This window comes from Haliotis asinina, chromosome 13, assembly GCF_037392515.1.
Source record: "Haliotis asinina isolate JCU_RB_2024 chromosome 13, JCU_Hal_asi_v2, whole genome shotgun sequence".
Taxonomy (NCBI): Eukaryota; Metazoa; Mollusca; class Gastropoda; order Lepetellida; family Haliotidae; genus Haliotis; species Haliotis asinina.
The window spans coordinates 10959051-10984353 of NC_090292.1; the positions used below are offsets into that span (position 1 = coordinate 10959051).

Below are 25303 nucleotides of genomic sequence, written 5' to 3' on the forward strand. Positions count from 1 at the left end.
CGAACGCTTTAAACATTAAGCTCCCTCACCGCACCTGATTTCAGACAATACAATGTCTGCTCGATATTCGTCTATAGATGGTCTCTATGGTTGAATGTTTAAACCATATTGATGTGGAACGTGCTGCAGGTCTTACACGATTGCTATCCCTGTGACACTAGAGAACACGATGTTCATGTTGACAAATCACAAATCAGAACCGGGATTCGAACACACGACTATCCAATATCCTTGCAGGACGCATCTTTGTTGGCAGAGAAAATTAATCTATTCAGGTAGGCAGGTAAATACTACGCATTTTAAATTGTATACTTTTTTTTCTACATAACTGTGTTGTTGTTGTTGTTGATGATGATGATGATGATGATGATGATGATGATGATGATGATGATGATGATTATGATGATTGCCCAGATCATTGTTCGTGATGTCGATCACTGGATTCTCTGGTCCAGACTCGATTATATACTGACCGCCACAATATAGTTGGAATATTGCAAAGTATGGCGTAAAAATAAACTCACTCACTCGCTTCTTCTGCAGCTTGACCATTGCAGGCAAGGTCGGACGGGAGGAAAACGAAGGACTTCAGACAAAAGCTGAATATTACAATATACTGAGCAGAGAATGGGCTACCAGTCCTGAATACCTTTGACTGAATACTGTGAGGCGTGTGTGAGATAGATATTACAGCCACTTAATGGCTAAATGATAGTCAGAGTGTGTGGGCTTCAGGAAATATATCCACAATCCATGCATCTGCAGTAAAACAGATAATATTAGGTTTAAATGAACAGCTTGTTTTCCATCTCGGTATCATGTGTTTATTTAACACAGCTCCCCGGGCGTGATGTTGGACTGCAAGCCACGCGAGTTTCCCAGGGCTGGCGCGGCGAATCGTAATGAGAGAACCAGTCACGCTAACCTAGGCATATCGGTCTGTGAGTCCCGGGGAGGAATCCGGAACAGCCTAAAGCAGCTTTCCTAAGAATGTTTGAAAACACAGTCACTGAATGTACGTTATGCTATAGTAACGGAAGATGGAGGAGCAAACAAGGACGACATCAAAGGAGAGAACAAGAGGTTTTTATCTGAGTGTCCCATGCGCGTGTGCCCTGGTACTACTGGCGGTGATCCTAGCAGTTGCTGTGGGTGTCATAGTCTTCATAACAGGACCTCGTCATGTGGTGTGTCAGTGCCACCTGCCTAATACGTCACTTCCGGTCAGGGGGATAGTGGTCCGAGAGGAGTTTCAAGGACTTACTAATTCAAGTAAGTATACCATTATTAAGATATCAGAAACAATTAAATGTGTGTTGGATTTGACGCCCTGGTACTATACCTATCGGGGCAAAGACGTGTTTGAAAAATCTACTGCTTGAATTAAGTGTGTCCGCACTCACAGATATAACCGTGACATGGCGGCAGTGTGTAATAAATCGACACTGGACTAAACAATCCAGTGATCAACAGCATGGGCATCAACGAGAGCAGTTGTGATACGATGACATGTGTCCACGATGACATCAGCCGGACCAGCCGACCCCTCAGTCTTACGACAAGCATGGGTTGCAGAAACGTGGAGACGATATTGAAAAAATACGTATTGAGTCGGATAGACCCCTTGCTAAATGCATAGGATGCTACATATAAAAATAAATGTGTATACAAGTAAAGGATTTTAAATCCGGCGCCAACCGCTCATACGCACGCTACACGCTCGCACTTCCACACACATGCACGCACGAGCGCGTGCATCCTTGTCTCTGATATCAAAGACTCGTCTAGATCTCTTCACTGCATTCTGCGCTAGCTCCAACTCCAACACCAACTCTCTTATTCTTAACACACACACACACACACACACCATCCCCACACCCCGACCCCTACACCAACCCCGACCCCACCCCCCCAACCTTGGTGGTTCAAGAGGAAAGTTATTAACTATTAACCTTTACAATACACATACAGGACGTGATGGTAGAATATACAATTATCCTTTATACAATACGAATGCAACATAGTAAACGCTATTAAACAATTACAGTTTTCCAGTATACAGAAACATTACTACACAATTCTATTTTTGCGGTATGAATACAACATCGTAAATCATTATTAAACAACTCTATTTTTGCGGTATGAATACAGCATTGTTAAACAGTATTCAACAAAATATTGTTTAGAGTATAAATACAACATAGTAAACAGTATTCAACATAATATTGTGTACAGTATGAATACAACATAATTACAGCATGCAGTGTAATCATTTAATCCTTTTAACATTTCCATCCCCTACTTTTAGTTATTTTGCTAAATTTTGTAATTGTATAGATTAGATAAGGAAAGATAAGTATCTAATGGGAGTGTATCTTTCTCGGTAGTGAAGCCATAGATATATGTTCATTGGCGACAAAGTCTGAAAACATTTATCTCAGTTTTATGAAGTCATGGCATTTGGGAAAAGCAATTTTGTTATTATTCCAGCTTGTGAATAGCGCTTGTCCCCCGAAGAAATATACCCGAAGAAACAAGCATCAGCGAAAGCTTCATAAATCAGGCGTCGCAGCTTCCCAGATATTACCCCTGCTGTTCTCGTTGAGATTGCACATCCACATGTACTTCAAACAAATCTGAAAAAGACTCGTTTTCAAGTGCCGTCCTATAAATGCCACATGTAGAACTTCCTTCGGTTACCTATTAGAAGCAGATTAATTTTCAACCTTTTACAGTTAGTTATCTTATGTAGTCTGTAATTTTGCTGAGTCCACTTAAAACATGCTGTAATGTTATGTTTAAGGCAAGACTTGCCTAACGACTACAAAGCCACCGTTGTCAACTTCATCGGCACAGACGGCATCAACAACCACAACCCCCTTAGATGCTACGTCTACAACCACGACAACAGCCACCCAACCACCGCCTGTGAACAAAACCCTCCCAGGTCAAGTGATCCCGTACCACTACAACCTACAGCTCTTTATGGACATGTACCAAAATGATACGTCATTATTCAAAGTCGACGGGAACGTGTCCATCTTCTTGGACGTGAAAGAACCGACAGGGAACGTCACGCTCAATGTCAAAGAGCTTACCATTTTTAGAGAATCTCTATCCTTAAAACCATTAACGGCCAATCTGTCTGTGCCAAGAATTGTGCAGACAATATCTGATGATGAGAAGGAGTTTTATGTACTTCTGTTGAATGAGGAACTGGCTGTAGGTGAGAGGTACGAACTGTCGATTCGCTTTGAGGACCAACTGACGTCATCCCCGTACGGGTTAACTTACCATTCATATGATGACAAGTCTGGACGAACACAGTGAGTATCTGCATGAAGTGGTACTTCATATATATTATCCTTTAGCGCCACACATAGAAGTACCTGTATGAATCGGTACTTCATAATATATATGTTTATGTATGAATCGGTACTTCATAATATATATGTTTATGTATGAATCGGTACCTCATAATATATATGTTTATGTATGAATCGGTACTTCATAATATATATGTTTATGTATGAATCGGTACTTCATAATATATATGTTTATGTATGAATCGGTACTTCATAATATATATGTTTATGTATGAATCGGTACTTCATAATATATATGTTTATGTATGAATCGGTACTTCATAATATATATGTTTATGTATGAATCGGTACTTCATAATATATATGTTTATGTATGAATCGGTACTTCATAATATATATGTTTATTTATGAATCGGTACTTCATAATATATATGTTTATGTATGAAGCTGTACTTTATGCTGTATTGTTTTATTATTGTGTTGCACCGCCTGACAATACAGCCCTCAACGGCCTAGTTTTCCCAGCAATACCAAACCTGTAAATAGATCAAATCTTGATTTCCACAGGTTCTGAGTCTCCCACCTCATTGGGGCTCCTTGTCAATTTATATGGGATTATTTGTTCCTCTCAAAACTGTACATATTCAAAGCCTAAGCTTGTGTTTATGTGTCAGTCTGCATTATTCGACATCCCATCCACAATGGTAAGATTCATGACTAACTGACCATTTTCTTAGGTTAATAAAAGGCTTGATGATAAGACTGAACATTCGGTTGCCTCATTTGCATTCTCATCACTAAATACTGGGTTTATGAACGTGACTCCCAGTTGAAACCCATATCCCGCCATAGTGTCAACATACCACCTGTCTGGCCTACCAATCCACATTTCGCTGTTGATGCTGAGGCATCGCAAATATATGTCACAGCACCATGCAAAGACAACAAGGCGCAAACATAGCAAGGGTCTGTAATCAGTTATAGCATTAAGCTGATCCGGGGCAGGGGTGAAAGCGACTTAACGTTTAGGCGAAATTTTCATATCAGATTATACACCTGAAATATTGCTGGAAGGAGAAATGAGCCAATTAAGCCTGAAGTTGCCTCCCCTATTACAGTTCGTTGTGCATAAATCATCTCGCACTCTAAAACGTCTAGAACATGTAGCACATACATTCAGTGGAGGGATTCATTTGTTTTTTGTGTTACGCCGCACTCAGCAGTATCCCAACCATATAACGACGATATATAAATGGTCAAATCTGGACCAGACTATTCAGTGATCAATAGCATGAGCATCAATCTACGCAATTACCATACCAATGTGTCAGTTCCACCTCTTGAACTTAAGTCAAAGCTCCGTTAAAGCAAATTGTCGCACCTCCGTACATTGTGTTGCTCGATACACATCTCTTTCACATGTGAGAACGCAGATTTTGATCCATCTTTCCCACTGTATTGTGACCATGTCAAAGATGTCTACAATGATGAACAAAGAATTCCGTCGTAATGTCGTGGTGAGAATAGATTCTCAAGTCATTTCGTAAAATTATTGTCCTCCTGAGAGAATACATAAGTCCCAAAACATTTAAAGTCAAAATTAAAGTCAATTATTTAGGTGTAATATTTTTGTCATTTTAATTTGTGGCTACAACCGCCACCAGCTGAGGGGATGGTGTAAATCCAGCTAGGGACCATGCAGGTAGCAAAAGCACTGTGAGTCCCCAGTGGTTGGTCATCAATAGCCCAATTTTACATGGTATTGTCGGAAATTTTCGGTTTCTTAAAAAATACATACTAGCTTGTTTTATCTCGTTTTGTGACATTTTATAAGTCTAGTTATTTTACAGTATGTCGATGACTGGTTCTGTAAATACTTATGTTTATTGTGTATCTACAACACCACTTGTCACTATATGACTGCAATATTGCCGATGTGACGTTACATTTTAAATCACTCAATCACTCATTGGGGCCCTACCATTGTACAGCAGTTCTCAATAAATGAGGAATACTGATAGAACGTTATGTAACACTGTTGTTCAAGACAAATGTACAAGGGTGGACAGACAAAGAATTTCGACCTTATTCCCAGATTCAACAGAATAGATTACCCAATAATGACGGTGTGTAGTTAACGCAATGCAGTTGTGTCATATCTTTGAGTAGCTGTTCTACAGTACAAAAAACAACATGTTAGCGTATAGTTTCATCATCATAATATAATAATATGTCTGCAAAGTTAAAGCCAAAGATCAAAGTACCATTTGTCACGGCATTCTGTGTCAGAATGCTGAAACACTAGTGTAATATGTTCAAACCATCGTCACGATATGGCTGAAACATTGCCGATGTGACGCTAAATACTAACTCACACATACTCCAAACCATCAGGTATTATTGGTTAATAACGTTATAACCGACTGGCGTCTGGGTGGTAATACTATACACATGGTGAGTAATATAGTTCACCGGGTTGTAAATGTTATCACCGGAAATTAAAAAGTTCTCAACTTTTAAATGGTTTAAATAGTTAATGTAAATGCAGATAATTTTACCATCCTGAGATTTCGAGAAATAATGTATCACATTAATGCAATATTGAATGTATGTGATAAAACAGTATGTTCTTGAAGCTAATGGTTTCCAAGTTGTTTTCATGCACACTCCGTTCCCACCTTGTTGTTTTAAAACCTCGCTGCCGTTTTTTATGAAAACAATTATAGTTGTAATCAGTTATACAACTGTTACCTATGTTATATTTGGAATTATATTTTTCTCAATAAAGAATACATTCTAGAACTTAGGCTATATGATCGAACCGAGAGAGTCGGGCACAAATCGCTGAGTCAGAGATCTAACCCACTCAGCCACCGGGGCTTTCTTGGTTAGATCGTTGTTATTTAGGAGTTTATAATCCGCTGGAGTCTTTTGGAAGTAGCATGATTCTTCGAGTTGTCAGATTTTGAGAACATTGCAACAAAAGCTTGTTTATTCATATATTGAGTCTTTGAACGGCATTTTGAAGTGTTCCTCACAAAATAGGAGTTGGCGGTGTGGTAGTCCGGTGGTTAAAGCGTTCGCTCGTCAAGCCGAAGAGCCGGGTTCGATTCCCCACAGAGGTATAACTTGTGAAGCCTCTTTCTGGTGTACCCCTCCATAGTATTGCTAGAATGTTGCTAAAAGCGGCGTAACACACAACACTTTACTCACTCACTCACTGCTTTCATAGACCCTGTGACGGCTGAATTTAGTTATGATGTTTAATTGTGCTTTAGTTTTGTTTGTTTGTCATGTGTTCTTGTCTAACGTATCTGTAAACGCATTGGTGAGTTATTGTATGTTTATACGCATTTCTTTGTTTCGTCATGCCAACAATCTGGCTTCGATTCCCTCCAGCGGAAAAATGTGTGAATTCTCTATTTCTGGTGTCACCGGCCATATTATTGATACAATATTGCTAGAAGCGGTATAAAACCATAATCACTCGTCGCCTTGTAGTGTTATAGTTACATGTAAATTCATCATGTTATTGTGTCATTGTAACACCAAATTGTGTTATTGAAACATAACATTGTGTTAATGTACTACAGTAATATTCTTCACTATGTTCTAGCTACCTAGTAATCAGCCATTTCTTGGCGTCTAAAGCACGCTACGCGTTTCCCTGTTTCGATGAACCTCGCTATAAGGCCACCTTCAACATAACGCTGGTTCGGAAAGTGGGCAACTACACCTCGTGGTCCAACACAGACATCATCCGAAAGGAACCAAGGTATGTTACTGCTGACGTAGTCTTCAGTGTAAGTCGTAGGTGTGTCATGGCAATCTGGAGCGGCGGCTTAGCCTAGTGGATGAAGCGTCCCCTCGTGGAAGGAGCGGTGTGGTAGTCAACAAGTTAAATCGCTCATTTCTCACGTATACCCGGGTTCGATTCCCCATATGGGTACAATGTGTGAAGCCCATTCCTGCAGTCCATCTGGTGATATTGCTGGAATATTGTTAAAAACGACGTAAAACTGAACTCACTCGCTCGTTCGTGGCGATGTGAGAATTCTTCGTCGTGGAGTTGTGACAGGTGTGTGGTCATCCTGCAGATAGTGTGCGTCCGTTGGTTGCTTAGGCAAATACAGCCTTCGGTCAGGTGGACAATGCTGCCGACTTTGGAAGCTAGTTTCAGTCCCATTTCGGAACTCAGAAAGATTTACGATTCATTGCACCTGGGCAGGTTTGGATTATTTTGAGCAAACTACTTCTTAGTACCCGACTATACGCCTTTTGACGAACCTTGTATAGTATGTAAATAAATCTGCTTTGTTACTAAATCCGTGCAAAAACATGTCACAACTCACCAGTTTCTTTCAGATATTTTCGGCATTTTTGCTCAAAGTTACTTTTCCTAAAGTTGTCAATAATCAATTAATATATAGTTAACGGGATTTAAAAGCAGCCTGCCTCTCATACCTATCCCCGTACAACTGACAGTGAAGTAGCCTTGTGATTAAAGCGTTTGTTCATCACGCTGAAGACCCCTGTTCTATTCCTCATATGGAAATAATGTGTGAAACCCATATCTGGTGTCCGAAGCTTTGATATTTCTGGAATATTGCTGAAAGCGGCGTAAAACCACATCCAATCGATGTAAGTTGCAGAAGGAATAGCACTTTGAAAGTCTTGTAACAAATTGGTACTCTATTTTGGCACGTGCACAAGCAAACGTAATGGTGTTTCAGGGGAGACAACTATGTCGCCGACGTTTACGAGAGGACACCTAAGATGTCGACTTACATCCTTGCCTTCGCTGTCGTCAACTTCGACTACATGGAAAACGTCACGTCAACAGGGGTCATGGTAAATAGAATAATGCTTGTTTTAAGAAGCGCTCAGGGTCGCTGACTTGTTTGACACGTCATCAGATCCCACTTGCGGTGATCGATACTCATGCAATTAATCACTGGACTGTCTGGTCCAGGCTGGGTTATGTACATACCACTGCCACATAGCTGGAATATTGCTGAGTGCGGCGTTAATCTAGAGCACCCACTCACTAACTTTGTTGTCACATGTCATCGGGTCGCAGTTGCGGATATCGATGCTCATGTATTTGATCACTGGATTGTCTGGTTCAGACTCGATTATTTAAAGATTGTCGTCATATGGCTGGAATATTACTGAGTGTAAGAAATTTCACTCACGCACCTATTGATGGTTTCCTTTCTGTCATCAAATCGATTGTGTCTATCTATCAAATATGTTTGTTTCGTATTTCAGTATCGCACTATATTTAAACCGGACACCATTGCTGAAGTAACGATGTCCCACGAGGAAGGAATGCGTATATTGGATTGGTTTAACCAGAACCTGCATCCCCCATACCCACTGTCGAAATTAGGTATGTGAACTGAGCTCTGGGGTTTAGAGCCGTGTTTTAAAATCACTGGAATTACATAGGTGTGTTTGCGTGAGAGAGAGAGAGAGGGAGAGAGAGGATAGAGAGAGTCAAACCCACAAACAGTGCTCAATGGCAGTTTGAAGAGGTAAACTTTGTCAAATAAGTGATTGAGTGAAACCTCGAAACATAACGTCACTCTGACTAACAAACTTAAAGTATCAGTCAACCTCATCAGCCTGATTTGTCACCTCCGGATGGTCAATCAGAATCGCTTTCAGATAACATCATCGCCAGGGACAGGCCCGGGTTAGCCATGGAGAACTGGGGATTGGTCATATATAAAAATATACTGTTCAACCCAGCAGTCAACACCGTGAAGACAAAACTGGGAATCATGCTTCTACTTGTTCGTCAAGTGTGTCACCAGGTAACGTTTGCCACTTTGTAGGGTCGGAAGGTGTGAGATATGCTCTTTGAGTCAAAGATGTCATCAGGTAACATTGGAATGTTTTTAAACAATGAAGGTGTGTCGTCTTTCAGTAACTGAACTGGACATGTACAGATAAGAATTCTGGAATAACCGTATTAATTTCTTGCTTAGAGACATGGGAGTATCTTATTCTGTATTATCTGTAAATCATAAGATAATTCCTTAAACCTCACGTTTTTTTATTTTTTTATTTTTATGTATTTATTTATTTTTATTTATTTGTTTTCAGTGGTTTGGAAATTTAGTCACCCCGAAAGCATGGCGATGGTTGTGGCTGAGTGAGGGATTTGCAGCTTTCTTTGAGTACCACGTGATACACAGTCTCCATCCGTCTTGGAGACAGGTAAGACGCACATTATGAAACCCACTGTCACCTTTGTGCAATATAGCATTTGATCATCCATAAGTGTGTTTCACGGTAGAGATATTGCGTGTGAGAGATCAGACGACATCTCCTAGGAGATATCACTTTGACAGTAGATTTTGAACAATGCCTGACAATGCTATGACGTCATGAATTTGAGTAATCTGTAGACCTCAATTGTCGTTTTCTCGCTACTTCCATTGATGTCGCAATTAGCGTTCTGTTCTGCATAGTGTATGAATATTCTTTCTGATATTTCTTTCATTCTGAGGAAGTGAGTTTAGGTTTACGCCACTGATAGCAATATCACGAAGCGGACACCAAAAATGATCTTCACACATTGCACCCTCATGGGAAACTGATCCGGGTTTTCGGCCTGTCGTGCACATGTTTTAACCACTAAGCTACACTCCGACCACTTATAATGTGATAGCTTAGATGTTAAACATTCATCGCAGTATTACACTGAACACTCATCATACGTTTGATAAACTGGGTTCGAAAGTTATAAAAGTAACTTTAATAGACTTGAACTAGTTTACATTGGTGCACCCCGACGAACGATATCTACTTGATAAAGTTTACATGCGCGCAATCTTCCAAATTGGCACTAATTGTACCATGGCAACATTCATTTGTCACATGAGGTCAAATTTGCACTTGGTCTTGTCACAATTATCTGATACACTGCCGATGTGACGTCAAATTCTAACGCACTCACTCACTCTTGTCACAATTACATTGGGTCTGACATAATATTTCTTGTTGCAATGGATGCACACGTAACTGGTCGTCATAGCTACATCATGTTGCCATGGTTACAGTATGTCGAGCTACAACACTGTCACGGACGTAGAATGCTATATGTTTGATTCTGATGGTTTCATACTTGTATTTCAGGATGAATTTTTTGTAGTTGACAAACTCCAGTCTGTGTTCATTCACGACGCAAATAAACACTGGCCACTTGTGAAAGATGTTCCAAGGTTTGACCACATTCTCTTCTACAAGGTAACATAAAAAGCCCAACTTGTTTCCATCTAAACTGCCTCAACGGTCAGATAAATTAATCCTAATGAATCTTTTTTATAGTCTGTTTGCAGTGAAAACGTACCGATGAATTCCACTTTATAGAAAAAAATCAATCAATCAAATAAATAAAGTGATATTAATATTGCCAATCCTCATAATATCATTTTGTCAACTGGACATTTTAATCTTAGAATTTCTTTTCAACTCGTTCTTCAAAAAACTGTCGCATATTCAAATAGCTATCATTGGTTTGCATTAAGAGGGGGTACGAGCAGTAGTTTGAACGGTGAAATAAATGCATGTGCGGTATGTGATAAACATTAACTCGGCTTGTTCTCGGTGTTCCATGTATTGTCCATATCCCTTTGTAATACAAACCAATAACAGCGATACGGTTTCACTGCAAACAGATTATATATATACATATTTGTTTGTATGTTTTTTACCGTTTTCATCCGTGGTGTGGCTATAATAACAGCAATCTGTAGAATTAAAAGTTAAAATTATATATGTCAGCGTTACCTGAGGAGGAGAAATAGGTTAATATCTACAAAAAGGCTTTGTGTAACAAACATGTGTTTGGCTCTGTTTTACTTCACGTCATGTGACGCACAACTATGTGGTTAATATTGAGATCGAACTTCTTTACTGTCTGCGTAGCTCCTCATGCAAAATGGTGGTTGTGTTCACATTGCGCTTCTCTGCTGTCTGCATGGCTCAATACACAGACTGGTGGCTTTCTTTACCGTCTGCATAACTATGCACAAAAGGTAGTTTGTGTTGGCATTGAGCGTTTACATTTACTGCCTGCATAGCTGTATACGCAAAATGGCGGTTTGTGTTGACAGGGAGCCAGCATTGTCCGGATGTTGCACGCGATCTTCGGAGAGGAACTATTCCTGAGGGCAACCAATGCAAGTACAGACATGATTTATGCATGAACAGTGGGATTTAAAAAGTGACATGTAACACATTTTATGTTTGGGAGTAAAATTCTTCGTAAAGTACAGATTCTTCTACTGCGGTTTCCATAGAGACGGCAGCATTTGTGTGCTGGGGACAAGGTGCATATCTCTGAGGGTGTGGGTTCGAATCACGGATGGGGTTGTTTTTTTTTTATCTTAATAACGCGGTTATGTTATTGACGGATGGAGATAAACGGCAAACACATACAAAGTAACTAATTCTTTCAGGCTCATAGAGTATTTCCCTTTTTCCGCTCTGATAAAGGAAACAAACTTGTAGTACATTGGTCTGTACCACTTTCCACATTCATAATAAATGGATATAATTACCAAGCAGTGCAAATAACAACCGTTCGTTATAAGTAAACACATTCATCAAGCACAAGTGTTTATATTTATTCGTAACTAAAGAGCACATTCATCAAGCACAAATAATAACGTTGTTTCATTACAAGAAAGCATATTCATCAAACAACTAAAAATATTCATTCGTTAAAAGTAAACACATTCATTAAGCACAACCAACAGCATTTATTTATAACAAGCAGACAGAGTCGCCAAGCAGAATTACTGATATTCGTTCATAACAAGTAACTCTTTTCCTCAAACATATCCAATAATATTCATTAATAGCAATCAAACAGATTCATAAGAGCAGCTGTGAAAGTTAGACCGGATGTATCAATTATATATGCTCGGTATATGCAGACAAAATTTGTGTGTGATTAGCGTATTATCACACATGTTCCGCGAGTGTTTTAATTCTGACACATCGTTGACACAAGGAACACCCCATCACCAATTAGCTCTCGCTGTGAAAAGCTAAGACTGCTGTGTCAGCATAAGATTAAACTTCTCTATCTACGCTGTAGTTGTAATTGCATGCACCTGTGCTCTGCGCGTTGAATTCAAACCTGCAAATACAACAGTTGAAAGGTGAAGGAGACAAACAAGCAGATGTAATCAGTGAACTTATACATGCATACATACATACATACATACATACATACATACATACATACATACATACATACATACATACATACATACATACATACATACATACATACATACATACATACATACATACATACATACATACATACATACATACATTCACTGATTACATCTGCCTGTATGTCTCCTCCACCTTTCAACTGTTGTATTTGCAGGTTGTATTTTCATAGGCTTTAGTGCATATACTTTTACATCAATTTACAAGGTAATGTCTATACAAGCAAGTGGATACTTTTAGGTAACGGAGACGTTGAGCGCGATGATGACTAAGTATCAAGACCCGACGTCGGACTTCCTGGCTTTCAGACAAATCTCTTTCAACCAGTTTCCTTACAGTTTGACCGGATATCCACTGAGGTCCAGGCAAACTGGCTGCTGTGCTCTCATCCGTGGCAGTACGATCACGCAACTGTTGTACCCAGGTGCACCGATCTTTGGCTACAGTGGTAACTCAACGTCTGCCTTACGGGGACTGACATTTGTTACACGTGTTTGGTTGTCAACGAGCTGCAAGACATGACATCTTGCTCAGACGAACATTTAGACGCCTGGCAATAGGAGACTGCATCTCCCGCATGCAATCTTTCAATGGCGATGTTCCATTTCGTAGAGTCAAGAAGTTACGCAGTGATTTGACCTTCAGACTCCTTCAAAACGAATGCCAATGTCTGAAACTCCACAAATTCTACTGGGAGGTGATTTCCGTTGCGTTGTGGCGATGCCTTTCCAATCCTTATGAGAAATCTCTGTGTCTGTGTGTCTGTGCCTGTGTGTGTCTATGTGTGTGTGTGTGTGTGCATATAAATGTGTGTGTGTGTATGTATGTGCTTTTGTGTGCTTGTGTGTGTGTATGTTTTGTGTAAGTGCGTGTTTATGCTGTGCAGTCTTGTTAATAGGCGGGTGAGGTGTATGCAGACATCATACATCACACGTGGTTTACCTGGCATGGTGACCTACCTTTTGTTGCTGGTGATCTCCAGCCTGTATTTATAGCATTGTCCAATTTTACAGTTACATGCTAGTTTCTCTATTTGTGATAAAGGGCTATTTTGGAATCCTTCGATGACATGTTGCATTACTTCATCCTTCACTCACTCCACCCGTGAAGGTTCCCGGGGTAGAATAGGCCTTCAGCAACCCGTGCTTGCCATAAAAGGCGACTGTGTGTGTCGTAAGAGGCGACTAACGGGATCGGGTGGTCAGGGTCGCTGACTTGTTTGACACAATTAAGCAGATCGATGCTCAGGTTGTTGATCACTGGACTGCCTCGTCAAGATTCGATTATTTATAGACCGCCGCCATATAGCTGTAATATTGCTGAGTGCGGCGTAAAACTCACTCACTCACTCTCTGTGGCTTGTGTGTTTTCAGGCGTATCTAGTCAAGCATCAGTACGGTTCCGTAGAAACTTCCGACTTGTGGACAGTCTTCAGCGAGGTAGTAAATACAACTATTTCTTGCGTCTTCAATGTTAGTACTAAACAATTCACTCATTCACACAGTTCGACAAAAAAACAAAAAACGATCAATACCTGATTTTATATATACCTCAAACCAGCGTGCAAACGTCCCCAAAAGGATGGCCTTACATGCATTTAAACGTGGTCAGGTTATCTAGACATGTACAGGTCGAGATAAAACAATTCATTTTGATTGTCCTACGACGGATCGGAAAGGAAACTTTAGCTTTGTGTCTGTTTGTTAGGAATGAACATAGAAAATCAAACATGATTTCGATGACATAACTTCGAATTTAACCCAAAAGTTATTCTGTGTAGATAAGTGAATGCATGTATGCATGATTTTACAAAATTAAAACATACTGCTTATGTACAATGACTGATTAAAATCATGCATGTGTTATGTAGTCTTAAAGTTTATCATGTGAATAAAGGCATGCATATGTTATTTATATTAAAGTGCATCATACAAAAATATCAGATAAAATTATAAAAATGTACAGTGCAGATATCTGCTGATGTAAATATAATTATAAAAATGTACATTGCAGATATCTGCTGATGTAAAGAGGGAAATGATATTGGCTTTATCTATTTATGTTAGAATTTGAAAAAAAGCAGTTTACTGCAAGGAAAAATAAAAATCTAGGTCTAAAACCTAACATACGGGCTTTTGGCTGACTATTATAATAATCTGAATACTAGTATTGTACAGGCAAGCTTTTTTGTAGACACTGCAGTAAAGAGTAAACCCTTTAACAGTGCCATAAACTACAGAGATTAAAATTAGTTATTGATATGAATACATTTATTTGTTATTTACATAATGAAAATTTTGAAAGGGCCCGTGAATATGCATAATTATCACAAGGTATAGCCTCCTCTATCTCTAAATTATTATAATTTATGAATTAATATTTCAATTTACTTTCCTCCTATTAAACATTTACAAACTAATAAAGATTTAGAAAAGATAATGTGTATCCTCAATTCAGGATAATTCAAATGTAGTCATTGCACAAACTTGCAATGCATATCCACAATTTACCCATACAGTTGTTTTATGCATCATGCACCGTAAACCTATACCATTCAAATATAAAAACGTAGATTTCAGTTATGCCCATGTTTCACATTCTTTTCATGTATTTGGACATTGGCTGAAATGTTTCTAGGTCACGGCGGAAATCTGGGCACGAATCCCCGCATTGGTACAATGTCTGAAGCCCATCGTGGGGTACCTCGCCGTCATATTGCATGAATATTGCTCAAGGCGGCGTGAAACAATATTCACTAACGTTCTCACTCACTCACTCACTCACCCACCCACTCAGTACTAAATATGTTGTAAGAGAGAAGCTGCAAGAGCAGAGTTCCTCATGCGGCGTTAATTAGAGCTGTGACGATATATCGTAGTATCGATAATCGCGATTCTTTATCGGACGATAAATATATCGATACTTTTTTTCGTATCGTGAACGTATCGTTGACCTTAGAATTGCTAATTTTCGATAGAAATTTATGCTTATGTCAAACTTTACACTGTTACGTGACATGAAATTTTTTTAACAAAGGATAGTATTGTATCGTTCCAAGATATCACAATACGTATCGTATCGTGATTTTTCTGTATCGTCACACCACTAGCGTTAATACATACTCTCCCAGTCCCTAATCACGTCCTCCGTCCTTCTATTACAGGAAGCTGCCAAAGAAAACATAACAGTTGACATTGGAAACTTAATGGAACCGTGGCTTCAACAAATGCATTATCCAGTTGTCATGGTTACGGTTCTACAGGCAGGGGTCCTTGAAGTCAGTCAGCAGTTATTCCACAGCAGCATGGATTCAAACGTCAGCGACGATGGCGCCAAATATGGGTATGTTACTGTTGTCTGGTTTGAATGCAGAAAGAGTAGAAACACGTTAATATATTCGTATGCACATTAATACGAAACCAGAGATGCATCTGGTTTGAATTTGCCCGTAAAATGAATGAAACGTGTGATATATTTGTGGTTAAATACGCATCAAAAAGGAATCATCCCTTAGATAGAGAGACTGTCATATTGATGTATGACCTATATGTCAATCTGTTAAATACTTTTGAGACAAAGTGGCCGCCAAGTAACAGGGTTTCGGCATTGAAGGACACCAGCGATCTGATTGGTTAAAAGTTTGTAGAGAGATTATGAAAAATATTTACCTAACACTGAGTGTGATTCTATATATGTTGATAATAGCATGTGTTCACATTTATTTCAGATATAAATGGGATATTCCAATTACTTATGCTACTGGATCTGACACTTCGTCCTTCAGTAAAAACTACACCTATCACGACATATCATGGCTCTACAGAACACAAAACTCAAGTAAGAATGACACAGGCTTTTTTCATCTGAGCTTGATGATCTGTGCCTCTTTTATTACACGAAATCTCTGATGATCACTTCATCATGAGTCCCACCCCACATTGAGAACCACAGGAAACCACTGTAAACATTGTCTACGGACCTTACCGTCCCTCCCTAACGCACAGATTAGTTCATCCCATCGCTCCTAACAAGTAAGTGCTCATAATACACACATTCTGTAAACCCATCGCATCTATTGTATATCAATTTTGTGATGTGTGGGCAGTTGTCCTACTGGTTACAAAACAGGTGTAGGGAAATGTCCTGTGGGGAACTGTCCTGATGGAGAAATTTCCTACACTCTGAGTAACTGTTGCTTTATTCAGCTCTGATCGAAGATGTCAACATCAACATCACCGACTCATCCTCGTCCGGAGAGTGGGTTCTAGTTAACCTCCATCAGACTGGATACTACAGGGTTAATTATGACGAGGAGAACTGGCTAGCGCTGGTCAGACAGCTGGATGCCGATCATACAGTAAGTGTATTGCTTAACATTTGTAGTCTTTGGAAGTTTTGTTGCTGGTGTTGTCTAACTCCTCACTGAGCAGCATTACAGCCATATGGCAGCGGCTGTAAGTAATTCAGTATGTGTCAGATAACCAGATCTTTACGGATGTCTTTGAATGGTATCATATTTTTATGTATATTCGTGGAGAATTTCCGGGATCCATTTGCTTTGCTGTATTGGAAACTCACTCACTCACTCATTCACTCATTCACACACTCACTCACTCATATTTCTACAGATGTATTTGCTTTCAGGTTATCCCTCCTGTGAACAGAGCTCAGATAATCGACGATGCGTTTAGTCTGGCTAGGTAAGCAATTTAGCGATGAAAAGATCCCGATGAACACATCATGAACCCCCCTCTGTAATGCCAGTTATGGGTAGCCCCCAAAACACACAGTTTGGATCGGGTGCTCTCTATGGAGGCTTTGACTCCTGTCCCGGCATAATTCGCCAATCGTGTCCATCACAGTATCCATCAGTGAATTTCCAGGTCCTCGATCATTTAGATGTCACTGTCATATATTTCCCTGGCATGCTGATCTACCTTCAGTTGCTGGCGATCCATTTTTATACGGTCTTGTCCGCATTTAAACTCAGGTTGTAGAGATAATTTTACTTAAAAATTACTGTGATATGTTAATTATTTTTACTTTCCTTCGCTGACAGATGTTTATAGCCTACATGTATTTCTGGTGGATTTACAACGTGTTTTAGTCACGATATGGCTGAAATTTTGCCGATGTGACTATAAATGTTAACTCACTCACTGTCATATAGCTTGATAATTGCTGAAAACTGAGTCCCGCAACAAGTGGGTTCTTGAGAGGTATATGAGTTGGTAATCAGGTTTAAGACAAAAGATCAATTTCTACTCCATTATACACACAACGTGTGTAAGTTCCCAGGAACTGTGTGTACACAATAACGAAGAAGGTGACATACTAGTTATACAACAAAGTAGTTATAGTTTTTTAAGGTGTGGTCTCACAGTTTTCTTGCCCATAAACCCATGAAGGTCCGGGCTAGAATATTGACCTTCAGTAAGCCATGACTGCCGTAAGAGGCGACTAACGGGATCGGTTGGTTGGGTTGGCTGACTTGGTTGACATATGTGATCGGTTCCCAATTGCGCAGATCGTTGCTCGTGTTGCTGATCACTAGATTGTCTGCTCCAGACTCAATAACGCACAGACCGACGCCATATAACTGGAATATTGCACAAGGCGGTGCAAAACTAAACTCACTCATTCTTGCTCATAAGGGTTGGTCTGCTAAACGAGTCCATAGCCTTCCGGACTCTCGGCTTCCTGAGAAATGACACTGACTATGTCTCCTGGACTCCGGCTGTCCGCGCCTTGGACGAGTTGGAGAGGCGACTACGGGACACTCGCTTCTATGGGGCCTTCAAGGTTAGTGTAGTTCTGATGTCACAACTACTTCATTGCCTGAGACCAAGTGTATGTAGGGTGGCAGGCTTGCCTAGTGGTTGTGGTTAAAACATTCGCTGATCACGCCGAGAACCCAAGTTCGACTCCCACATGGGTACAATTTGTGAAGACCATTGATGGTGATATAAAACGTACGTGTTGCTGAAAGCAAAAACGTAAACTCACTCACTCAAAGGCAAGTTGATACCTTGTGTTGGTTTTATTAAGGAGCGGAGGGGTAGCCTGGTGGTTCAAGCGGTCGCTCTTCACGCCAAAGACTCGCATGGATACAATGCGTGAAATCCATTTCTGGGGTCCCCCGCCATGATATTGCTGGGATATTGCAAGAAGCGGCGTAAAACTAAACTCGCACACTCCCTCACTTTGTAAAGTAAATACCTAATTTTTTTGTGAGGCAATGATTTACGTGTATTGTTATACTCAGGCTTTCGTGATAGACATGGTGACCAATGCATACAACAACTACGGCTTGGAGGCTGACAGCGAAGACACACCTCTTGTTATGTGAGTTATGCCTTTTTTTTTTCTTTTTTTCTTTTTTCTTTTTTTGGGTGGGGGTGGGGGTAGGGGTTGGTTGGAGGGTTGTTGGGTTTTTTTTCATTTTCTTTTTTCTTTGTTTGTGTGGGGTGGGTGGGGTGGGGGGGTTGTTGTGGTGGTTTGGTTTTTTTGTACATCATAGAAATCGAAAGTCGTTTTGTGAATATCGATTGATCATCGGAAAATATCAGAGAACTGAGTAAAACATTTTACATGGGCTACTAACAAACTCCCCGTCATAACAACATTTAGAAGCAGTCCACGAATAAGACATTGTATAGTATATATGTGAGAAAACTTGCTTTCCATTGCAAAGATTATTGCACGATGTTATTGATAACACAGATTGTCGTTAATCAGTAATATAATACAGTAGTGACTCCGAGTCCCTTGGTAATGATCCAAAGACACAAAGCACTAAGCAATGTTTATGACTATCACCGTAGTGGCACCTGTTTGATGTTGTAGAAACAACTTAAAGCTTACCTGTTTGATGTTAACAGAAACTGTCTCGAAACGTAACATGTCTATTCTCGAAAGTCAATAAATGCAGTCAGAAAACCACGCTTCTCTTCCGTTTCAAGATCGGTGTTAGACTTTCTTGATCTTCAACAACCTATGCTTAACAAAATGCGACTAACGGGATCAGGTAGTCAGACACACGGCAACGTCTCCCAGTTGTGTAGATCGATGCCCATGTTGTTGATCACTGGATTTTGTTGTCCCGAGTCGATTAAATACAAACCTAAGCCATGAGGCTGTAACGTTGCGGCGTAAAACTAAGCTCATTCACTCATTTTTCTTGACATCACATGTCCGTTAACGTCTGATGCTAAATGGCTAGATTGTTTGTAGCTTACTTTAAAATGCTCCCACTTGTGGGTTTATGTGGCAAAGCGACATCTTTGTAAAATGAGCTAGGATTGTTTGCAAACCAGCCAATAAGAGTATGAAATGCTCGAAGTTGTACAACGACAATTTTGTAAAAAAAAGTTCAGGGATTACACAAGCGCACTCCCAGTATTGTTGTCCTGGATGCCATTGGGATCATGCCACTACAGTACTACATAGACAAAAGAGCACTCTACCTGTTAGGAAGGTTATGTAATGCAAAGTATAACTATATTTTTAAAGTAATGTTTCTAGTTCGCCTTGGCCAATTCATGTGTTCGGATAGCTCTACATGCAACGTATGTAGTAGAACATCCCCGATATATAATATGCTGCAACTTGTACATAAGTATAACCTAAACGATATACTAGCAAACTATATCAATAATAGTCAATTTATTAATAAGGAAAGCCGGTCCAGGGCCGTGAATGATGCCATTAAATCTCATAGAGACAATCTATTTCATGTCCATCTTAACTCCAGACTAAGTCTGTCAAAATATGTTAATATAAGATCCAGTAAGGAACATTATCTCTGGATGTTAGCCACAGAGAAGAATGACCAGTTCACTGACATTGCAAGACTTGTATTCTATGGAGCAGCTGAAATAGTTTCAAGAGAATGTTATTGTAAAACTGTCGCCAATGATATTTTAATGCACGTGTTTATGTCATGTACAATTAATATGAATGACAGAAATGAACTCCTTAACTCTATATGTGATATTTTGGATGAAGATACTTTTGTTAAGATCTGGGATCAAGATGACGATGTTATTCTTGCATTTCTACTCGGTGGATGCCCAATAGAATGTATCATGAAACTAGAGAGGGATGTGTGGGCAAACGTAATAATTATTGTAAGCCGTTTTATAAGGAAATGGCGGCACTTGTTAAAACTATTGTATGTATATGAACAATCCTGACTGAAACACCCATTCATCATAATCATTTAACGTAAAATATATCATAACTGCACATTGTAATCTTCATCAGACTGGAGGAAATAAAGATTATCTATCTATCTATCAGTCATTCTCAGTCTGATCTCATGATCCGTAGTATCCCATCACGGTCTGTATCTGTTCATATGTATCTGGGTACGTTAACGACGTTCAAAAAGTCTTCCTTTAGTGAAACAACAAACATATTTCAAACATGTCACTATGATACGTGTTTCCCAACAGCTTCCAGCGAGCCAGGGTCGCTCATCTAGCATGTCGCTATGGAGTCAAGAGTTGTTTAGCTGATGCCTCACGTCTGTTCAACCGCTGGACCAGTGACCAGGAAAACTATAGGTACCATGGTCTGGCAAACTATTTTGAGTCCATATCTGGACAGTTTGAACCCTTAACTAATATTGCAGATAAAACCCGTGGCATGTTAGATAAGTGTTTCACAAAATGAGTACGTGAATAATAGTATTGATACTTTAATTTGAATTATTTTCACAAAAATTAGCAGTCGTGGAGACGGAATATTTTCCTCTGTTTACCAAAACTTTCAGACCAAAGCAAAACAGTCGTGACAAATATTGTGACGTCACTCTCTGCATACGCCTGCATCATTTTGCATCAGTATTTCAGGCTACGTGAGTCTACAGGGCCCCGTTTCACAAAGCTCTCGTAAGCCCAAGGTCTCGTGCCTTTTCTCGTAGCATCCGTAGCTCCTGTGTTACAATATAGGAGGTACAATGGCTACGAGAAAACTTACGAGTTCTTAGGCTTACGAGAGTTTTGTGAAACGGGCCCCAGGTCTGCCTTGATTGATTTGTTTCACTTCTTTGCGTGAAGGTAATAAAGACTTTGTAACAGCCGTTTTTTTCCACACACCTGTGCATTCTGAAAACGTGTTAGTACCTCGCCTGTGAGGCGCCAGAAGGTTATAGTCACATGGTGCTTGCTTTGTGCAAGGTGAACAGAGGCAGTTTGAACAAACCCTCTTGCCTAAGGTGGGAGCACATGTGCAACATGTGCTTCATTGTGGGACATGGCTGAAGTCTTGGAAACTTTCAGGAGTCAAGCTGAAAAAATGGTCGCCCACCTTCAACGTTGCTCAGTGCTACCTGATTTGTGGCATTTGTGGAATTTGTGGCACTATTACAGCCCAACCATTGCTGACAGGTTACTGATTCCAGTTATACTTCTAGACCGTCCCCCGACATCATGGACGTCGTTGCCTGCTACGGGATATGGGTAGGAGGCTTAGAGGCATGGCAGACGGTGTACGACATCTACAACACCACAGACGACCCCCGATATGCCCATCGACTGGTGAAATCTCTCACCTGTCCCCAGGACCCCTGGCTGATCAGAAGGTACTCTCTGAAAATTGGTGTGACGTAATCAGTACAGATCCGGCATAACATCGTCATTCTGTTGGCCATTGATAGGAATAGTTGAATCCTTACGATGCAGTTGTTATAGTAGGGTGTATGTAACTGTTCCGTAAAACGACGTAGGATTCCTGGCACGACAAGACAGTATGGTACATTACATTACCTAACACAAACGAATATATACATTTTCACACAGTCGTGGTAATGTTAGATATATTCGAAATGACTCCAATGTTTACATTAGCTGTGTGGGTGACGTCAAAGAGTGACGTCACGATTTTGTGTGTATGACATGGGACGTGGGGACGGATTAAGGAAAAGATGGCAAGTGGACAGGTGCTTCGGTTTTGTTTGTGAAAAACATGGGTGTGCGGCAGGGCCCGGTGTCTCTGAGGGTTGCTTAACTTTGCAGGGTGATAATCCTACAGCAATAACAGTGTATTAAACTGCTAAAACGTAACAATTTCTGTTTCTGAGGAAATTCTAGATCGGTATTACTTTATACTGACATTTTATATTTGGGATTTTTGAGTGGCGTGTAGAAGTTGTTGTGATAGAGAGGAACATTTTGCGATAGATACACCACTTCTTTACTGCAGTGGATGCAATGTTTCGGTGTAGATGCAGACACTGTTATCAAACAAGTGATTGCATACATCACTTGCTTGAGACCGATGTTAGCATCTGCACCGAAACGGTGCTTCCATTGCAGAAAAGACAACAACAACCCTTCATTTGCACTGATGGTCTACATTCGAGAATGCCCTCAAATCTACTGTTTTCAGTTTCCAAACGGGTCGCTTTTCTCTGTCGTAACTTCGGGTACCTTTGGTTACGTATTGCTAATGGATAATTATAAACTAAATGTCACTTTCTTTGTCTTGATCATGTCTTGTTCTTTAATCTGACTCGTTTAAAGAAACGATAGAATGGAATTCGATTCCTGCAAATTGGATCGCTGCGTACTGACATACAATTGTATTGTTGCGACGTCAACAGTGGTGACGTCATCCTTGATCCATATTGTCACGTAAAGTCTGAATGAGGTCAAAAATGAGCTGTTCTAGATGTTACCATGGGAACCACCTGAAGCGGCCAGCTGATAACACTTCACTGCGGTAGTCAAACTGGGTGTAACGGAATAGAGACAATGAAACCCGCATGGGCCTTTTGGTTTACCTCTGTGTTTACAATGTCGATAAACATGTCTTTGTCAATTTCCGGGTGCTATTGAGTATCTGAAGAATGGGAAGTTACTTGGAATCGTCCCAGGAATTAACCAACATATGATGTATATCTAATACGTGTCCTACCTCAATCATCGTGTGTGCTGCTTGTGATACACATTTACCTCACCACGTCGAGGACGTTTTCAGATACTCAAACTTGTTTCTTAAAACAGGGTCCTGGAGTTTTCGACTGATTCTACAAAGATAAAGGAACTTCATCAACTAACTGTATTCCGCACCTTGGCCAGATCCCAACACTCTTTGCATATCGTATGGAACTTTGTCAAGGAAAACATAAAGACGTGAGTTGCTTGGATGCGAGTGTTCATCAGTTGGATCAGGAGGTGGTGTGGGGAGGGATGGGGCGCTGTGAAGATGACCCTCTAGTCGCCTCCTAAGTCAAACTAGAAGGGGGCCTTCACATTCATGGCTCGATGTGTATATTATATACCAGACAAAATACGTTAGGGATATTGGTACTTTTAGAAACGATATTTTATTAGCGTGTCAATGAACAAATAGATCATTATTCAGAATTTCAGAATTTTCATACATCACTAATTATTTTTGTCCAGTGTAAACAGCTGGTTGATCAGCCTCGCGTTGTGAATCAGGGGCAAATACAGATCGGTAGATACGTCTCCAACATTGGAGTTCTAGGTATTGCATTGGCTGAAAATCGTTAAAATTGTCGTTTGTGTGTTTAAAATTAGTTGACCCAGCACGTGTGTTCCAGACTCAGGAAATCAATAGCAAGAGACGTGGTAATGGCCGCCGCCCGGACACTGACCGGAAGTACCTTTATATCAGAGGTAAATATCGATGATCATCTCATACTTAGCCGTTGAAGTAATCAGCCTAAACATATTCATATAACGGCGCCGTCTATTCAACCAGGGACTTTGGAAATATACAAATGTTTAAAACGATTCCCTGGTGCCTGTGTGGTCGGAGACCCGTGAAGGTTCACGAGGTAGAAGAGGCCTTCAGTAACCCATGCTTGCCATACAAGACGACTATGCTTGTCGTAAGAAGCGACTAGAGGGATCGGGTGGTCAGACTCGCTGACTTGGTTGGCACATGTCATCGGTTCTCAATTGCGCAGATCGATGCGCATGTTGTTGATCACTGGGTTGTCTGGTCCAGACTCGATTATTTACAGACCGCCGCCATATAGCTGAAATATTGCTGAGTGCGGCGTAAAACTAAACTCACTCATTTACTCACTGTGTGGTTGGATGGCGCCCTTGAGGAAGCAAACCAGCTTAAGCCCCTGGATGCCACAGGGATGTCCCTCCTCTTCACCCCTCACTTTGAAGTCCAATAAAATTCTAAATATACCACGCATATATAAACACTTCACAGTTTTGGATTCTGCGGAAAATTCCCTGTTTCTTTATACCATCGCCTATTATCTCAGATCAAGCTAAAGTGCTTAAAATTGTCTTTCAAAATAGACTTCATCGTAAATGTAGTCATTTTTCAAACTGTACAAAGTCGAGATTCACAGCGTTATTTGCAGTATGTTTTGAAATGTGAAAATCGGATAATTACTGGGACTAATGAATTTCAAAAATATCATATTAATGATCACTGATATCAAATTTTCATGTAACCAGTAATGATAATTCTGAAACGTCGCCGATGAAACCAGAATCGGTTGGGATGTTTTCGACAATACACTTACACGAACGCCGAAGTGCACTTTCCGCCATTTTGGTTAGTGTTTACAAAATCACGTTTCGAGAAGGCCGATATTGAGACGCCTATAACATCATGTATATTTCATAGTCAGCAGCGACAAATGCATCACTGAATTCCCCACACATCTTAGAACCAAATTACAAATGGCCTTTGTCACCAATACCAACTGTCTAGTTAAA

The 25303-nt window shown here is 40.2% G+C and overlaps 1 protein-coding gene across 1 annotated transcript in view; it reads left to right on the forward strand.

Annotated features, from left to right (window-relative positions):
* Window positions 1–1040: 1040 nt before the first annotated feature.
* The window catches only part of LOC137259334 (aminopeptidase Ey-like), a 29386-nt gene continuing 5123 nt past the window's right edge, over window positions 1041–25303 (forward strand). The window contains exons 1-20 of the mRNA XM_067797016.1: window positions 1041–1272; window positions 2804–3326; window positions 6943–7101; window positions 8060–8177; window positions 8598–8718; window positions 8997–9145; window positions 9438–9551; window positions 10473–10583; window positions 11453–11518; window positions 13958–14023; window positions 15748–15926; window positions 16312–16421; window positions 16790–16941; window positions 17229–17284; window positions 18239–18386; window positions 18850–18929; window positions 21041–21151; window positions 22003–22170; window positions 23594–23722; window positions 24157–24232. Of these exons, the coding sequence (XP_067653117.1) occupies window positions 1041–1272; window positions 2804–3326; window positions 6943–7101; window positions 8060–8177; window positions 8598–8718; window positions 8997–9145; window positions 9438–9551; window positions 10473–10583; window positions 11453–11518; window positions 13958–14023; window positions 15748–15926; window positions 16312–16421; window positions 16790–16941; window positions 17229–17284; window positions 18239–18386; window positions 18850–18929; window positions 21041–21151; window positions 22003–22170; window positions 23594–23722; window positions 24157–24232 (2868 nt within the window). The remainder of the gene's footprint in view (window positions 1273–2803; window positions 3327–6942; window positions 7102–8059; window positions 8178–8597; window positions 8719–8996; window positions 9146–9437; window positions 9552–10472; window positions 10584–11452; window positions 11519–13957; window positions 14024–15747; window positions 15927–16311; window positions 16422–16789; window positions 16942–17228; window positions 17285–18238; window positions 18387–18849; window positions 18930–21040; window positions 21152–22002; window positions 22171–23593; window positions 23723–24156; window positions 24233–25303) is intronic.